Below are 17,746 nucleotides of genomic sequence, written 5' to 3'. Positions count from 1 at the left end.
AACAGCAAAGAGTTGGAAACAACCCAAGTGCCCATCAACAAACAAATGGATAGAGCAGCTCTGGTATAGTCACACAATGGAATACCAAGCTGCATTGAGAAACAAGGAACTCATGAAATATTATACAAAATGGGTGACCCTGGAATGACATTATGCTGAGTTAAATATCTCAGTCACAAAAGGATAAATACCGTGTAGTGCCACTGTTGTAAAACGGGACTGACATCAGGGTTGGGGGAAGACTGAGAAAAATGGGATAAATTATATATACTGCATTAAAATAGATGAGGGAGAGAACTATTTAGAAGAAGGGATCTATGATTAGGTATTATAGTCATGACAGGAGTCCAGACGAAGGCTGCACAGTGGGGTGGACTTGGGGGGAGGAACTATAACAATGAAAGAATTTTTCTTTTACTTTTCAAAACAAAGGCTGCATAGTTGAGTAGACTTGGGGAGAGGAATTGCCTAACAATGAAAGAATTTTTTGTTTACTTTTCAAAAAGAAGAGCGAACTAGGGGAAGATTGGGCAGGGAGAAAAGTGCAAAAATGAATGAATGGAAATCCAATGTCTCTGTAAACTTTCATTAAAATTAATAAAAAAAAGGGGGCAGGAAACAGAAAAATGGATGACTCAAATATTTTTAGAGTACATTTCATCTCAAATATTTTGACTCATAAATCTTATCCCATAAATTTTATATTTTTAAGTAGAACTGTATTAATTCATTGTGTTCAATATTGTTTCACTAAGTACCTATTACGTGCCACACAGTATGCTATCAAATCCCAAGCCCACTGCCTTCAAACTGGTTCCTTCATTAGGTTTACTGTTGTTGCTGCTATTATATGCTGTCAAGTTATGTCTCATAGTTGGTCTATGAACACCAGCTCTGAACCTCACCATCTCCAACATACCACCTAACCCCAGTCACTGTGCCAATCCATTTCATTCAGGGCCGCTTTATTTTGCACTGAACTTTTATCCATCCAAGCATGATGCCCTTCTCTAAAGACTCATCCCTCTTGACAACGTTAAGCCCAAAGTATATAAGACAGAGTTTCAAAATCCTTGCCTCCAAGGAACAACGTGGTTTCGCCCTCTCCAAGACAGACCTGTTTGTTCTCTTGGAAGTCTATGGTATGTTCAATATTCTCTTCTCTAGCACCATAATTCAAAAGCACTGATTCTTCTTCTGTGATCCTTAGCCACTTTCCAGCTCTCAGAAGCATAGCAAGCAGTCTTTAGACTGACAGTGTTGCTCTTAGCACTCTGGAGAGGTCCCTGACAGCACATTTTCCCAATACAACTCATTTTTTTAATTTCATGACTGCTGGGGTCGAAGGTATTGATAGTAAGGGGTCGAAGGTATTGATTGATAGTAAATCTAAGCAAGATGAAATTGTTCAATTGTTTCTCCAACCATCCATCATGATGCTGCCTACTGGCCTGGTGCTTAGGATTTTTGTTTTCTTGATGTGGAGATGCAATCCATATTCAAGGCCGCAGCCCTTGACCTCCTGCAGCAAATGTTTCAAGTCTTCCTCAGTCTCAGTGAGCAAAACTGTGTCATTTGCATAACACAAGTTGTTGATAAGTCTTCTAATCCTGATTCCACAGTATTCTTCATAAAGACCAGCCTCCTGAATGATCTGTTCAGTAAACAGAATGAAAAGGAATGGAGAAAAGATACATCCCTGACACATTCCTTTCTTGATTTTGAACCATGCACTGTTCTCTTGAGCTGTTCAAACAACTGCTTCTTCGTATAGGTATAGGTTTCCCATGAGGACAACTGAGTGTTCTAGGATTCCCACTCTTCTCAATGTTAGCCACAATATGTTTTGATTCATAATCACAAACCTATGCACGGTTGATAAAACACAATTGGGCATTCTTCTGGTACTCTCTGATTTCAGCTAAGGTCCATCTGACATCAGCTATGATCTCTCTAGTGCCTCGGCCTCTTCTAAATCCAGCTTGGAGTTCTGGCAGTTCTCTATCGACGAACTGTCCTAGTGGTTTTTGGAAAATCTTCCAAAGATTTTGTTTGTATTTGTTATTAATGATAGCATGCAATTTTCCATTGGAATTCAAATTTCCATTGGGCTTACAAGGTCATAATTCCTAACATGAGGAGACTATCCATCAACATTTTCACAGAGTGGCTTAGCAGGATACCACACTATGCACTACACCAGTGCTTCTTATGGTAGTATGCTAGGTACTATGAATTTAACAAGTCAAAAATATATAATAATGCATCTACATAAAAAGATACTGGTTATTTAACATCAAAGAATGATCAGACATTCAAATAGCCCCTCAAAACAAAGGTTAAACACTTCGTTTGTAATCTAAGGAATATCTGGGCTTTATTTTTTTTTTTATTTCAGTATTAAGTAAACGCTGAGTAAGTTTGTTTTCTAATTCATAGCTCGATTTGCCAGGACTTAACAAAATTTACATTACCTTCTTATGACATTAAATTGTTCTGAAATCTTTTAATCTTAGAAAATCTCAATGACTAGGATAAACACAATTAAAAAGAAATTGATGATACTCAAACTTCTGGTCTACAAAGCAGAAAAACAAAAGACAGATATATTCCTCACTCGGCAGTATACAAAGTGTTGAATCAAGCTATCTATTGAGCAGAGAATAGAAGTAAAAAAAGTAGACCGGCAGGGAAAAGAGGCTGAAAGAAATACTAAATTCACTTGGCCATTAAGTAACTATGGAATCTCAGAAGAGTTATAAACTTCATCAACCTCCTTTCTGCTACCTTCTAATATTCTCCAAAGGCCTACTATTCTATTGGAACCCATCATTCAAACTCATTAAAAAGATCACCTAATTAGCAGACTCCAAGTCAACTTGACATTGATCACGACATCAGAATTTTTTGGAAAACTCCAAACATTATGTAACACATTGTTCAACTGTCAACCAACACAAGATAATAATAAGAGTTTTATCAAGTATACAGCTATCCCATAAGACACTGGTTCCAGAACCCACTCCCCTCTGATATCAAATCTGCAGATGCTTGAAAAACTTACAGAAAATGGCACCATATTTACATATAACCCATGCCTATTTTCCCCTCTAATTTAAATAATTTCTAGATTACTTTGAATAATACTATAGATACTATATTCTTCCTCATAGTTTTTAGTAATCCTTAGAGAAGAATTACTCTGATCACTTAATTGCTCCCTTTCTCCAGTACCCAAAATATGTTTTAATCCTAGGATGGTGAATGCGTACTCTATATACTTAAAGAAAAAAAATAGTACTTACAGGATCCAAATTTAATACTTCATAAGGATTGTATTCTTGATATTCTCGATCTGTTTTGGAAACTTTGTATGCAAGAAATAAAAATAAAGCCCATCCTGCAAGCAGAACAATTTTCCTGTTTAGGAGAAAGATAAGTGTAATTAAATACTTCTGTATGACTTCCCTGTAAGGGTCTAAAGACATTAGAGCAAGATCAAGCATAAAACATTCTAAGATAGGTCTTTATCAATATGCTATTGATTTACAAACTAAAAATTCTACAACCACTGAGTTGTAAACTGTTACATTAAGGACAGTCTTTCCTCCTTTGAATTTTCCAGGATTTTGCAGAATGCCTTACACATAGTATTCTCTAAGTTTACTTACTATTTGAAAACTTTTAAATACACAGCTAATTCAACTTTCTAACTTCTTAGAACCAAAAAAAATAAGATAAAAATGTATGAATACTAAGTGCTCAAAAATCCATTTAATGTAAAAATAATTGCTCTTAAGAAACCTAAGAATTCTAAGGCAAACAAAAGAAAAATAATTGGCCTTATTTCTAAGAGTAAAACAATTAAAACAACCTGAACTTCCATCACAGGAAAAAAACCAACTCTTGCAATTAAGTTGTTTCAGATTTATGTCAATTCTCCATCATGTTTCCAAGGCAGAAAATCTTAATCAAAGACACTGCTTCACATTTCTCTCAAGGAGTAGCGAGAGGATTCAAACTTTTAGCCTTTGGATTAGCAGTTCAACACTTAAATAAAGCATAAAGCCTAAATAAATAAATCATGAGAGATTTAGGGTTTTTTTAAAGGATACAAAATAAGACATAAGTTGAAAAAGTTACACTCATATCTTCTCCCTCGAATGTGTTCTGCTGTCTGAACCAATCCACAGCTGACCTAGCAGTGGGTTTTCAGAAGCAGTTAATCACAAAGGCAGAGACTGCCCATGCTGCTTCCACAAGAGCAGCTGGTGAATTCGAACAGCATGCCTTTGGGATTGCAATGCTGCTTCTTACCACTAGGCCACCAGAGCTCTATGTGTTCTGCTTAATTAAAAACATTTTAGAAGCTAAATATTCCCATTATGATAGATGCTAATGAGAAAGAACTCATAAAATCTATACTCAGAAGTCCTAAAGAAAAACATTCTTCTACCCATATTCCTGTTTAAGAAATTTGGAAGAAAAACAGTTGGGACAATGTGTTTAAAATTTCAAGGACAATTACAGATATATATAATGCTATTATTGTGTTGTTATGTACCCTAGAGTTGACTATGACTCATAGTGACCCTATGCACAATAGCTTCAGATCCAATCTCACTCTCTGACATCCCTATAATCATTAACCCAGTTACTGTGTCAATCCATCTTATCTAGCGTCTCCCTCTCCTTTGTTGTCCCTCAAACCCTTCCAAGCATGATATATCCTTCTCCAAAGACTAGTCCCTACATGCCCAAAGTATGTGAATCAGTCTCAAAATCCTTGCCTCCGAGAAGCTGCTTGGTTTCACTCTCTCCAATACAGAACTGCTAGTTCTCTTGGCAGTCGATGGAATGTTCAATTCTTTTCTCCAGCACCATAACTCAAAGGCATAAATTCTTCTTCTGTCATCTTTTGTCATTGTCCAACTCTCTAACACACAGCAAATACTTGCAAAAGCCATGGAATGGATCAGGCACATCTTAGTCTCTACACTGACTTCTTTGCTCTCCAGCACTCTGAAGAAGTCCCTGACAGTTGATTTTCCTAATGCAATTTATCTTTTGATTTCCTGACTGCTGGAGCCAAGGGTGTTGATTGTGGGACCAAGCAAGCTGAAAATGTTAACAATCTCTATCTCTTCTCCATCTATCTGATGCTGCCAATTGGCCCAGTGGTGATAATTTTAATTTTTTTTCTATTGAGTTTCATTCCATATTGCAAACTACAGTCCTTGACCCTCTGCAGCAAATGCTTCAGGCCTGCCTCAGTTTCAGCAAGTAAAGCTGTGTCATCTGCATAACACAAGCTGATGATGAGTCTTCCTCCAATTCTAATACCACATTACTCCTCACAAAGTCCAGCCTCCCAAATGATCTGTTCTGCATTCAAACTGAAAAGATATGGAGACAGAACACACCCCTGACACACTTCTTTTCTGATTTTGAACCATGCAGTGTTTCCTTGCTCTTGTTCTGAGGACTGCATCCTGGTCCAAGTATAGGTTTCACCTGAGCACAATTAGATGTTCTGGGATTCCCACTATTTTCAAGGTTAGCCACAAATGACTTTGCATTGTCAATGAAACACAAATAGATGTTCTTCAGGTACTCTCTGCTTTCAGCCAAGATCCATGTAACATTAGCAATGATGTCCCTAGTGCCGTGGCCTCTTTTAAACCCAGGCTTGTATTTCTGGTAGTTCTCTGTCAATGTACTATTCCAGTCACTTTTGGATAATCTTCAGCAGGATTCTGCTTGCATGTGATATAATAAAAACTAATAATATTTTTTAAATCTCCAGCCATCAAGTTGATAATCTTCCTCTAAACCTGATAAGAGCATACTTCTTCATATAGTCCAGCTTCTCAGACTACCTGCTCAGCATATGGAATGAATGTTGGTGTTCTTAAGTTCATTCATAGCGACACTATGAACAGAGTCGAACCCCATCCTGTCCTGTGCCGCCATCAACATCTCTGACACCCTTGAGCCCATTGTTGCTGTGTCTGTGTCAATCCATCTTGTTGAGGGTCTTCCTCTCTTTTGCTGACCCTCTACCATTACTAGTATGATGACCCTTTCCAAGGAATAGCCTTTCTTAACATAACCAAAGTATGCGAGATGAAGCTTCACCACATCCTAGCCTCCAAGGAGCACTCTGGCTGCATTTTTTCCAAGACATATGGGTTTATTCTTTTGACAGTCCATGAGATAATTAGTATTTTTCTCCAATAACACAACTCACAGGCATCAATCCTTCTGTCATCTTTATTCACTGTCCAGCTCTTAGGTGTATAGCAAGTGATTGAAAAAACAATAGCCTAAATCAGGAACACCTTAGTTTCAAATGAAAATCACTGCTCTTCAGTTGGAGAGGTCCCTGAAAGCAGACTTTCCCAATGCTATTCGTCTCCTTACCTCTTGGCTGCTGGTATCAAGGGTGTTAACATAGATTCAAGTAAAATGAAATCTTTGACAATTTCAATCTGTTTTCTATCTGTCCTGATGTTGCTTATAAGTCCCGTGGTGATCAGTCTTCTGATGTTGAGATATAATCCAGACAGAAGACTGCAGTCTTTGATCTTTTACAGCAAGTATTTTAAGTCCTCCTCACTTTCTGCAAACAAGATTCTGTCATCTGCATGTTGCTGATGAGTCTTCCTCCTATCCTGATGTCATACTCTTCTTCACAGAGTCCACCTTCTCAAATGATTTGTTCTTCATATAGACTGAATAGGTATGGCAAAAGGATACAACCCTGATACACACTTTTTCTGATTTTAAACTGACTGAATAGGGATTGTAATGGGTTTATACTTCAGACTCTACTGCAGAGTCATCAGCTATAAATCACATTGAATGGAACAGTGGTTCCAAAGAAAAAAGATCAATAATCCTCCATGCAATTTAGAGCCTCTAAAGAACCTGTTGGAGGGTCACAATGAGTTGGTTCCTACTAAACTGCTATGAGTTTGAGTGGCCCACCATGAAATACAAATTTGTTCCTCCTCCCCTTTCTCAGAAGTACAATCTCCTGCATTTCATTTTCTGAATTCTGTTCCAAACTTATTAATAATCACTTGGACAGTCTCTTAAGTTTTTCACAAACACAGTGCCGTATTTCTCATACTCTGATTTCACAATGTATCTAGCAAAGAGTAGGCACTGTGTGATTTTTAATTAAATCCGTTACTTACTTTACTGTAGGAATAATATTTGGCTGTGGTTTTAATAGTCTTAAGCGATACCATAAACATCTTCCATACACCTTTCTGATATTCTTCAACCGAATTTGCTCTATTGAAAAAGAAAAATAAGGTTAAGTTAAATTATTTTTCACAAAAAATAAAAAATAAGAGTTGCTTTCTCTTAACCTTTAGAATACTATTTTATTGATATATGAAAATACTCTTACTTAAATAACATCTTAAAACATTTGTTGTTGATGTTATGTTCTGTCGAGTGGTCTGTGACTCATAGCAACCCTATGTATAACAGCTCTAAACTCTGCTCTATCCCTTGTCAATCTTATGGTCTCCGACACATCTACCTCCATTACCCCAGTGACTGAATCAATCATTTCATCAAGGGTCTTCCTCTCCTGCACTGTCCCTCCACCCTCTCCAAGGACTAATCCTGCCTTGCAACATGTTCAAAGCATGTCAGACGAAGCTTCAGAATCCTTGCCTCCAAGGAACATTTACAAAGTACATTAATTGTTCAGCCACTGAGAACAATCAATCTATGTAGAAAACTTTATTACAATCATTTTTCACATAAATTTTAAGGAAAAAAACTTTGACACATACACACAAAAATGGCATGGCCCTAAAGTTCAGCAATTTCTCAATGTTTTCTTCTTCTCTATCATGCTACAAAAGGAACAAAGGAATAATAGTTTTAAGATGTAGTTTACAAAATAAATTCAGAAGAAACTCAAACAAGAAAACAAATGCCTTCCTGAATATACCCTTATCAGCAAAGTTTCTTTCTCACTGATTTAAAACAAATAGAACTTGGAGTTTTACAATAAAAATCAAATATCAAACAAAAGGTGGTGGTGGTAGTTGTTATGTGCTGTTGAATTGCCTGCAACTAATAAATAGCAACTCTAGGTACAATAGCTTGAACTATCCTGAACCAATCTCATCATCTCTGACACATTTAATTCCATTATTACCCCAGTCACTGAGTCCATCCATTTTATCCATGGTCTTCCTCTCCTGTGCTGTACCTCCACCCTTCCAAACATGATGTCCTTTTTATTCTTTATCCTTTTTTTGTGTATACTGTCAAGTCAGATCTGACTGGTACAGGAGGAGACTGTCCCTTCTTTTCTAGCAGAGCATCTGGTGGATTTGAACCCTGCACCTCTGGGACTGCAGTGCAGCTTCCTGCTACTAGGCCACCAGAGCTCCCTTATGATGTCCTTTTCTAAGGACTGTTCCCTCCTGGCCACATGCCCAAAGTAAGTTAAATATTACAAATTCTTATTTTTCTAAGTTTTAAAATAAAAATTTATAAAAACACGGTTCTTAAATGAGTTCAACCTCACTGTGGTTTAATCTAAATTATTTTGAAGACTAAAATTGTGAAGAATTTCATTTTACTTATATTTACAATCAACATCCACAGTAGCAGCAGTTAAGAAATCAAATATTACACTGGACAATTCTACTATTAAATAGCTCTTTAAAGTGCTACAGAGCAAACCCACAGCGTCCCTTTTCAGCAGGAAGTAGCTAAGAGAATACGCCATCCCCTTTCCCTTATGACTCAGGGTGAAGTCTCTCTCAGGGAGGAGTGATAGGGAATGGCAAAGGATACACTGACAAAGAAGATTAATCAGAACTGGCTTTGACAAGCACTGTGGCATTTGGACAAGAACAAACTGGGAGGAGGGTAGAGAGAATAGTGCAACAATGAATGAGTGGAAGCCCAAAATCTCTGTAAATGTTTATGAAAATTAATAAAATATAATTATAGAAAGAAAAAAAAAGTGCTACAGAGCAATGATATCAGTTTAAAGACTAAGGTGTGTCTGATCCAAGCCAGGGTATTTTCAATTGCTTTGCTATGTATGTGAAAGCTGGGCAATGAAAACAGAAGACCAAAGAATTGATGTCTTTAAATTGTAGTACTATCAAATACCATGTTGTTGTGGTTGTTATGTGCCATCGAGTCACTTGCAACTCATAGTGACCCTATGTACAAGAGCTCTAAATGCCACCATCTCAAACACACTCATTCCCACCACTCCACTCACAGAATGGATCCATCTCATCGAAGGTCTTCTTCTCCTTCGCCACCCCTCCACTCTGCCAAATATGATGCTTGTCTCCAAGGACCAGTACCTCCTTGCAACATGCCCAAGGTATGTCAGACAAAGTTTCAGAATCCTTGACTCCAAGGAACATTCTAGCTTCACCCTCTCCAGGACAAACCTGTTTGTTCTCCTAGCAGTCCATGGTATATTCAACACTCTTCTCTAGGACCACAGCTCAAAGGCATCAATTCTCCTTCTATTATCCCTATTCACTGTCCAACTCTCTGATGCATAGCACGAAACTGTAAAGACTATAGCCCAGATCAGGCACACTTTAGTCACCAGCCTGAGGTCGTTGGATGTCAAAATAACAAGCAAATCTGTCTTGGAGGAAGTGCAACTAAAGTGCTCCTTAGAAGCAAGGATGGTGAAATATTATCTCATCTACTTTGGGGATGTTAACATGAGTGGCCAATCTTTGGAAAGGACATCATATTGAGAAAGGCAAGTCACCAAAAAAAGAAGACCCTCAATGAGATGGACTTACACAGTGACTGCAACAATCGGCCTGAGTATGGCAGAGATTATAACTATGGAGCAGGATAGGGCAAGGTTCATATCCGTTTTTCAGAGTCACACCGAGTCAGAGTCAACTAACTGTAAGGCACCTAACGACAAGGAGTCGAAGCTGACTCAATAGCACCAAACAACTTACCACAGATATCTTGTAATTGAAAACAAGTTTAAAATTCTACATTTTAAAATCTATACTTTTCTACTTTAAATATATTTTGTAAAAACTTGAGGCTGCAGATTAGACCACTGATTTTCTAGAAATTATTTGCAGTGAAACCTAATTGATAAACACAGTCTGAATGTTAAATCAATCTGCCAAATCAAATTTTTGGTCAGATACATCTAACTTCAATTTTAAATTCAAATAAATAAAATACACGTCCCTAGAAAGAGTTATAAAATTAAACAGTAATACTCTAAAGTACTCAAGAGCAATGGTGTCTCTCTGGAGACTAAGGTGCGCCTGGATACAGGTCATGGTCTTTGCAATCACTTGTTATGCATCAGAGAGTTGGACAATGACTAGGGAGGATAGAAGGAGAATTGACACCTTGAGCTGTGGTGCTGGAGAAGAGTATTGAATGTTCCATGGACTGCCAAGAAAACAAACAGATCTGTCCTAGAGAGGGTTAAAGCATACTACTCCTTGGAGGCAAGGATTCTGGGGCTTCGCCTGACATACTTTGGACATGTTGCAAGGAGAGACAGGTCCTTAGAGAGGGACATCATGCTTGGTAGGGTAGAGGGACAGCGCAGGAGGGGAAGACCCTCTATGAGGTGGATTGATTCAGTGACTGAGGTAATCAGGATGGGTGTGTCAGAGGCAATGCGACTGGCACAGGATAGAGCAGGGTTTAGGGCTGTTGTACATAGGGTTGCTATGAGTCGCAAAGGACTCGAAGGCACCATAACAACAACAGCAACAACTCATGAGGGTCATATTCTTGAGATTCAATCAACCATATAAAACCAACAGGGCAGCATTTGTCCAAAAACAAAGCTTAAAAGGTCAACTCAAGTCACTGTCTTCCAGTCAGAACTCACTCACTCATAGCTGACCCTCCAGTGGGTTTGCTGAGGCTGTAAATCACACAGGATGAGACTACTCATCTTTTTTCCAATGGAGTCACTGATGGATTAAAATTGGTAGAGTCCACCTTTAGTGACATCCACTTCGTAAACAGCATGCCTTCAGAAACTCTATGAACATTGATAAATATCAATAGTTATAGAAAGGCTTCAGGTCTTTTGTTCAGAGGGTCGCTATGAGTTGTGCTCAACTTGAAGGTAATCAAAAACACCTTTTGATTAGCAGAGCAGTTCCCTAAGCCCTACACCATCACAACTCCCTTAGAAGGCAGAGGGGCAGGAAAGACAGAATTCCTTCCAGGAAGGAAGCAGGAAGAATATTAGAGTGAAGTAATTGTAATACTACAAAAAGTTCAATGGATCTACAAACAGGAGAGGATAAAATAGATGAATGCACATCCAAAAATTTCTCCAACACGGTAACAGATTGGGAAAAAGTATTTGGTATGACAAGTCAGATAAAGGGACTTATACGTAGAATTTATAAAACACTCGATCACCACAAGATAAAGGTAAATAACCCAAGTGAAAAATGGGCACAGGATATGAACTTCACCAAACACAGTCAGATGGCCAAGAAGCATGTGAAGAAATGTTCAAAATCCCTAGTTCTAAGAGAGATGCAAATCAAAACTATGAGACATTATCTCTCCCCAGTAAGAATACCAAAATTTAACAGAACAGCAAACATCAAATGCTAGCAAGGTTGCAGAGAAGCTAGAACCCTTATTCACTGTTGGTGGGAGTGTAAAATGGTGCAACCACTACGGAAGGCTGTATGGCACTTTCTCCAAAAGTTAAAAATAGAAATACCATTTGACCCAGCAAATCCTCTATTGGGAATTTACCCTAAAAACACAATAATGACCACCCAAGCAGATATATGCACACCCATGTTTATTGCAGCTTTGTTCACAATAACAAAGAACTGACAACAACTCAAACGCCCATCAACAAATGAATGGATAGAGAAGCTGTGGTATAGACACACAATGGAATACTCTGCTGCATTGAAAAACAAGGAATTCATGAAATATTACACTAAATGGATGACCCTGGAGGACATTATGCTGAGTGAAATATCTCAGTCACAAAAGGACAAATATTGCATAGGGCCACTGTTTTAAAACGGGACTGACATGGGGTTGAGGGAAGACAGACAAGGAGGGGGGGAGGAATGACATATACTGCATTGAAACAGATGAGGGAGAGAAATGTTTAAAAGGGATATATGATTGGGCATTACTGTAATGATAGGAGTTCAGAATGAAGACTGCCCAGTGGAGTGGACTTGGGGGAAGGGATTGCATAACAATGAAAGAGCTTTTCTTTTCAAGGAGAAGAGTGAATTGGGGGGTGGAAAGGGTGGGCAAGGAGAAGAGTGAATTGGGGGGTGGAAAGGGTGGGCAGGGAGAAAAGCGTAATAATGAATGAATGGAAACCCAAGTTTCTGTAAACTTTGATTAAAATTAATAAAAAAGAGATATAAATCAAAACTACAATGAGATACCATCTCATGCCAGTAGCAGTGGCACAGTTTAATAGGACAGCAGGAAATGAATGTGGAGAGGATGTGGTGCAACAGGAACTCTTCTTCACTGTTGGAGGGATTATAAAATGGTACAGCCACTCTGAAAGGCAGTTTGGTGCTTCCTTAGAAAGCTGAATATAGAAATTCTATATGATCCAGCTGTTTCACTGCTTGGAATATACCCTGAGAACTGAGGCACAAACGGAGACATGTATACTAGTTCATAGCAGTGTTATTCACCGTCGCAAGAACATGGAAACAGCCCATACGGCCAACACAACTGAATAGAATGAGAAATTATGGTGCATTCACATATGGTATACTACACAGCATGCAGGAACAATGATTTGGTAAATCATTACCTAATTTGGGAGGGACTGGAGAGCATTAGGCTAAGTGAACCAACTCAGTTCCATAAGAACAAAGATTGTATAAGACTCTTATTGTTAAACGTGTATGAGGATCCAAAGGGTGGAGGGGAGGAGTATAGGGGAAAGGATGGGCATGAAAGAGGGCCTTAATCATAGGGTAGCACAATTTGATAGGGAGAGGGAGGGGTGGATAAAAGAAATGGAAAAGATCTGGTGTGAAAAACAACACGAACTTTTTAAGTACATAAGTATAAAATATTTATTTTTTAAAAAGTAGATTATCTTAAATAAGATTTTGGACTTTAATACAAATGTCTAGAAAATTTGGCATATACAAAGGAGAAGGGGAAAAAAATCACAGTTCCAATACCCTGATAACACCATAACATTTTAGTATGTATCCTATCATTAATAATAGCATTTTAGCATGTTTCCTTTTCAATCCTCTTTAAATCAAGGGTGTTCTAGTAGTGCCATGGTCAAGATCTGGCAATAACCAAAAGGTCAGTGGTTCAAATTCACTAGTCACTCCACAGGAGAAAGATGAAACAGTCAGCTTTCATAAAGATTGCAGCCTTGGAAACCCTGTGGGAGAGTTCTAATCTGTGCTGCAGAGTTGCTATGAATAAAAGACAACTTGACAGACAGCAGTGGTTTAGGAGATCAAAAAGCAGGAAGAGATGTTGGCAAAATAGAGGGTACACACTTAGGATGGGAATCACTGTGAATAAGGAAGTTCCAGTTGACTTCTAGAAGCAATAAGCTTCCTTCAATCAGATAACTGTGTGGCTGAATCAACCAAGTCCTTCAAGGAGACTTCTGCAGTACTTATATTTGCTGTCTCTCCCAAATACTGTAGCTGCCCAAATGATTTCTGAAGGATCACCAGAGCATATATTTTGTTGTCATATGCTGCTGAGTCACTTGCAACTCATAGCGACCCTATGTACAACAGCCCTAAACTCTGCCCTATCCTGTGCCAACCTTATTGTCTCTGACTCACCTACTTCCATTACCCCAGTTACTGAACTGATCCATCTCATCGAGGGTCTTCCTCTCTTGCGCTGTCCCTCCCACCCTCGCAAACATGATGTCCCTCTCCAATGACCAATCTCTTCTTATAATATGTTCAAAGTATGTCAGACAAAGCTTCGGAATCCTTGCCTCCAAGGAGCAGCTTGGTTTCACCCTCTCTAGAATGAATCTGTTTGTTCTCCTAGCAGTCTATGGTATATTCAACATTTTTCTTCAGCACCATAGCTCAAAAGCATTAATTCTTTCTCTATGATTCCTAGTCATTGTACAGCTCTCTGATGCATAGCACGCAACTGTGAAGACTATGGCCTGGATCAGGCGCACCTTAGTCTCCAGAATGACACTGTTGTTCTTCAGTACTGTGGAGAGGTCTCTGACAGCTGACTTTCCCAATGCAATTCCTCTCTTGATTTCCAGAGCATGACAAAGATCATGATGGTGATACAGGATGGGACAAGCTTTAGATCTCTTGTTCAAAGGGTCACTATGAGTTGCAGTCAACTTGATGGTACCTAAGAACACTACAATGTGAAAGGAAGTTCTGGTGGCACAGTCTGTAGCAAGTTGCATTCAAAGGTAGCGAGTCTCCAGCAGTTCTAAGCCACCAATGACTCTGGAATAGAATGATGGGCAGTCTCCTCCTGTTAGGATTTACAGTTTGATGGGAGTTCAAACCAACTAAAAAGCAGCGAGTGAGCAACAATGTACAGGTGTACATATTTGATCATACGCATTAAAATCTTATTAACAATGGTGAGCTCTGGTGGTCTAGTGGCAAGAAGCTGCACTGCAATCCTGGACGTGTGCGGTTCAAATCCACCAGATGCTCTGCTGGAGAAGGAGGAACAATCTCCTCCTGTACCAGTCAGATCTGATTTGACGGTACACACACACAAATAAATAAAAATTTTTTAAAAATCTTATTAACGATCATGTCTCATTTCCAATTTTAAAAAAATGTTTAGAAAGTCACTGTAAACGTCATTTGATTAGCGCTAATAAACAAAAGCATTAAAAACCAAACATTTACTATTTTGTAATTAAACATGAATTGTTTCTAATTCCTTGATTTTTTTTTTAAATTTTTTTTATTTTATTGTTTTTGTGTGGGTGTACCGTCAAATCAGATCTGACTGGTACAGGAGGAGACTGTCCCTCCTTCCCTGGCAGAGCATCTGATGGATTCGAACTGTGCGCCTTTGGGATTGTAGTTGCAGCTCCTTGCCACTAGGCCACCAGAGCTCCGCCTAATTCCTTGATATTATGGATATCAGCGGTCCTAGAAATATTTAGAACTATATTCTTAGAATAAAATCTCAAGTGTGGAATTAGGAGGTTAAAGAATTTTTATGCTCTTTCCATTTGATCTGGACAGGGAGCAAAAAGAATACCAAAAAAAAAAAGTCTACCTGTGTTTTCATCGACTATGCAAAGACATGTGACTGTGTGGATCACAACAAACTGTGGCTCACTCTGAGAAGAATATTTGATTGTGCTTATGTGAACATTTGATTATGCTTATGTGAAACCTATAGCTGGACCAGGAGGCAGTCATAAGAACAAAGCAAGGAAACAAAATTGGGAAGGGTGTACACCAGGGATGTGTCCTATTTCCAAACCTTTTCCATTTACATGCAGAACAGTTCATCTGGCTGGCTGGGCTCTATGAGAAGGAGTGTGGCATCAGGATTGTGGCATCAACAACAACCTGCCTTATGCAAATGACACAGCCCTGCTTGCTGAAACAGGAGGACTTGAAGTGCTTGCTGCAGAAAGTAAAGGACTGCAGCCTTCAACATGGATTTAAGTTCAACATCAAGAAAACAAAGATTCTCACCACTGGGCCAATTGGCAGAGTCATGATAAATGGTGAAGGGATTAGGATTGTTAATAGTGTCAGTTTGCTTGGCTCCACAATCCACACTCTCGGTATCTGAAGCCAGGACAAATTACATTGGGATAGGGACCTCTCCAAAGTACTAAAGAGCAACAATGTCAGTCTGCAGACTAAGGTGCGCCTGATCCAAGCCATAATATTTTCTAAAAATGTCCAAAAATTACATAGTCAACGAAAGAATTTACAAATTCTTCAGTGGTGAAGGTATATAAATTTCTCCATATGACTTAAAACTATTTTTCACTCCTCAAGAGCACTGATTGTGCAGCATGCCTGTTAATGAAAGACTGATGGTGAGTCCAATCCTCTAACTTCTCCATGGGAGGAGGGGAAAGAGACAGTAGTCTACTTCTATCAAGATTACAACCAGAGGGAGCTCTGGTGGCCTACTAGTGGCAAGAAGCTGCACTGCAATCCTAGAGGTACGCAGTTCAAAGCCACCAGATGCTCTGCTGGAGAAGGAGGAACAATCTCCTCCTGTACCAGTCAGATCCAATTTGATGGTACACACACACACACACACACACACACACACACACACAAATAATAAAAATAAAAAAAGATTACAACCTTAGAAACTCTATCAGGCTATTCAATTCTCTTCTATAGAGGTGTTACGAATTAAAACAAGAATGAATTTGGCTTTTTTGTTTTATTTTGCTTCTGGTATTTGTCTAATCCTAATACTCATACTTCATCAGGTTGTAAACTGTTAAAATATGACTATCTACACTGCATTCCTAAAATTTTTCAGTATCAATCAATTCTTTCTGGTACAGTGACTCTGTGTATTCCCTCAATCTTCTTTTGATGCCTTCTGGATTATTCAACATATTGCCCATAACATGTTTCAATACTGTGACACAGGCTTAAATTTGTTCTTCAATTCTTTCAGGTTGAGAAATGTAGAGCAAGTTCTTCCCTTTTTATTCTCCAATTCCAATTCTCTGCACATTCCATTATAATATTTGGCTTTGTCCTCCTAAGCTGCGTTTCGAGTCTGTTAAGCTCTTTTACTTCGACATGTTTTTCTTTTGTTTTAGCTTCTTAACACTCCAGTGCAATCTTCAGTATTTCTTCTGACATCCATTTAGATTTTTTCTTTCTCCTTTGTTTTTGTAATGACCTTTTGCTTTCTTCATGAATGATATCCTTGTTATCATCCCACAATTCATCTGGTCTTGATCAATGGTGTTCAATGCTTCAAACCCATTCTTAAGATGATCATGAAATCAAGGTCGAATTGATTTAAGATCCTATCTTGGTTCCTGTGAACTTATTTTCATTTTCTTCAGCCTCAATTTGAACTTGCATAGGAGTAATTGATAATCTGACCCCCAGTCTGCCCCTGGCCTAATTCTGACTGCCAATATTGAGGTTCCCCAACTATTTCTTCCATAAATGTAGCCAATCTGATTCGTATGCAACCCAGAAGGTGAAAGTCATGTGTAGAACAGAGTCCCCTGTGACTCAGAGAGACCCTGTGGTACAACAGCTCTGAATCCTGTCCTATCCTGAGCCAATTTCACTGACTGACACCCTTATCTCCAATACCCTAGTTACTGTACCAATCCATCTCGTACTACATGCTGTCCCTCTACCCTACTGAGCATGATGTCCTTCTCCAAGGATCGGTCAGTGCTTCTGGGCCACATGCCCAAAGTATGTAAGACAGAGCTTCAAAATCCTAGCCTCCAAGGAGAAACTAGGTTTCACTCTCTGTAAGACAGACCTATTTGTTTTCCTTGTAGTCCAAAGTATGTTCAAGACTCTTCTCCAGCACAACTCAAAGGCATCATCTACAATTAAATTATGAACATCAGTATAACATGTTCCTTTGAACAAAAAGCTGATACTGATACTATTTTCTTCCTTAAAAATCACCTCCATATGCACACCCATGTTTATCGCAGCTCTGTTCACAATAGCAAGGAGTTGGAAACAACCCAGGTGCCCATCAACAAACGAATGGGTAG

General features: G+C 38.7%; 1 protein-coding gene across 1 annotated transcript in view; it reads right to left on the bottom strand.

Annotated features, from left to right (window-relative positions):
• SEC63 (SEC63 homolog (S. cerevisiae)) overlaps positions 1-17,746 on the bottom strand; it is an 86,283-nt gene that overhangs the window by 55,394 nt on the left and 13,143 nt on the right. The window contains exons 2-3 of the mRNA XM_006881171.1: positions 7,203-7,302; positions 3,306-3,420 (exon numbers count right to left, since the gene is read on the bottom strand). Of these exons, the coding sequence (XP_006881233.1) occupies positions 3,306-3,420; positions 7,203-7,302 (215 nt within the window). The remainder of the gene's footprint in view (positions 1-3,305; positions 3,421-7,202; positions 7,303-17,746) is intronic.

This window comes from Elephantulus edwardii, unplaced genomic scaffold (assembly GCF_000299155.1).
Source record: "Elephantulus edwardii isolate Elephantulus edwardi_28Jun2011 unplaced genomic scaffold, EleEdw1.0 scaffold00013, whole genome shotgun sequence".
Classification (NCBI taxonomy): domain Eukaryota; kingdom Metazoa; phylum Chordata; class Mammalia; order Macroscelidea; family Macroscelididae; genus Elephantulus; species Elephantulus edwardii.
Note: the sequence above shows the minus strand (reverse complement) of the source record. Positions and strands in the feature narration are given on the sequence as shown.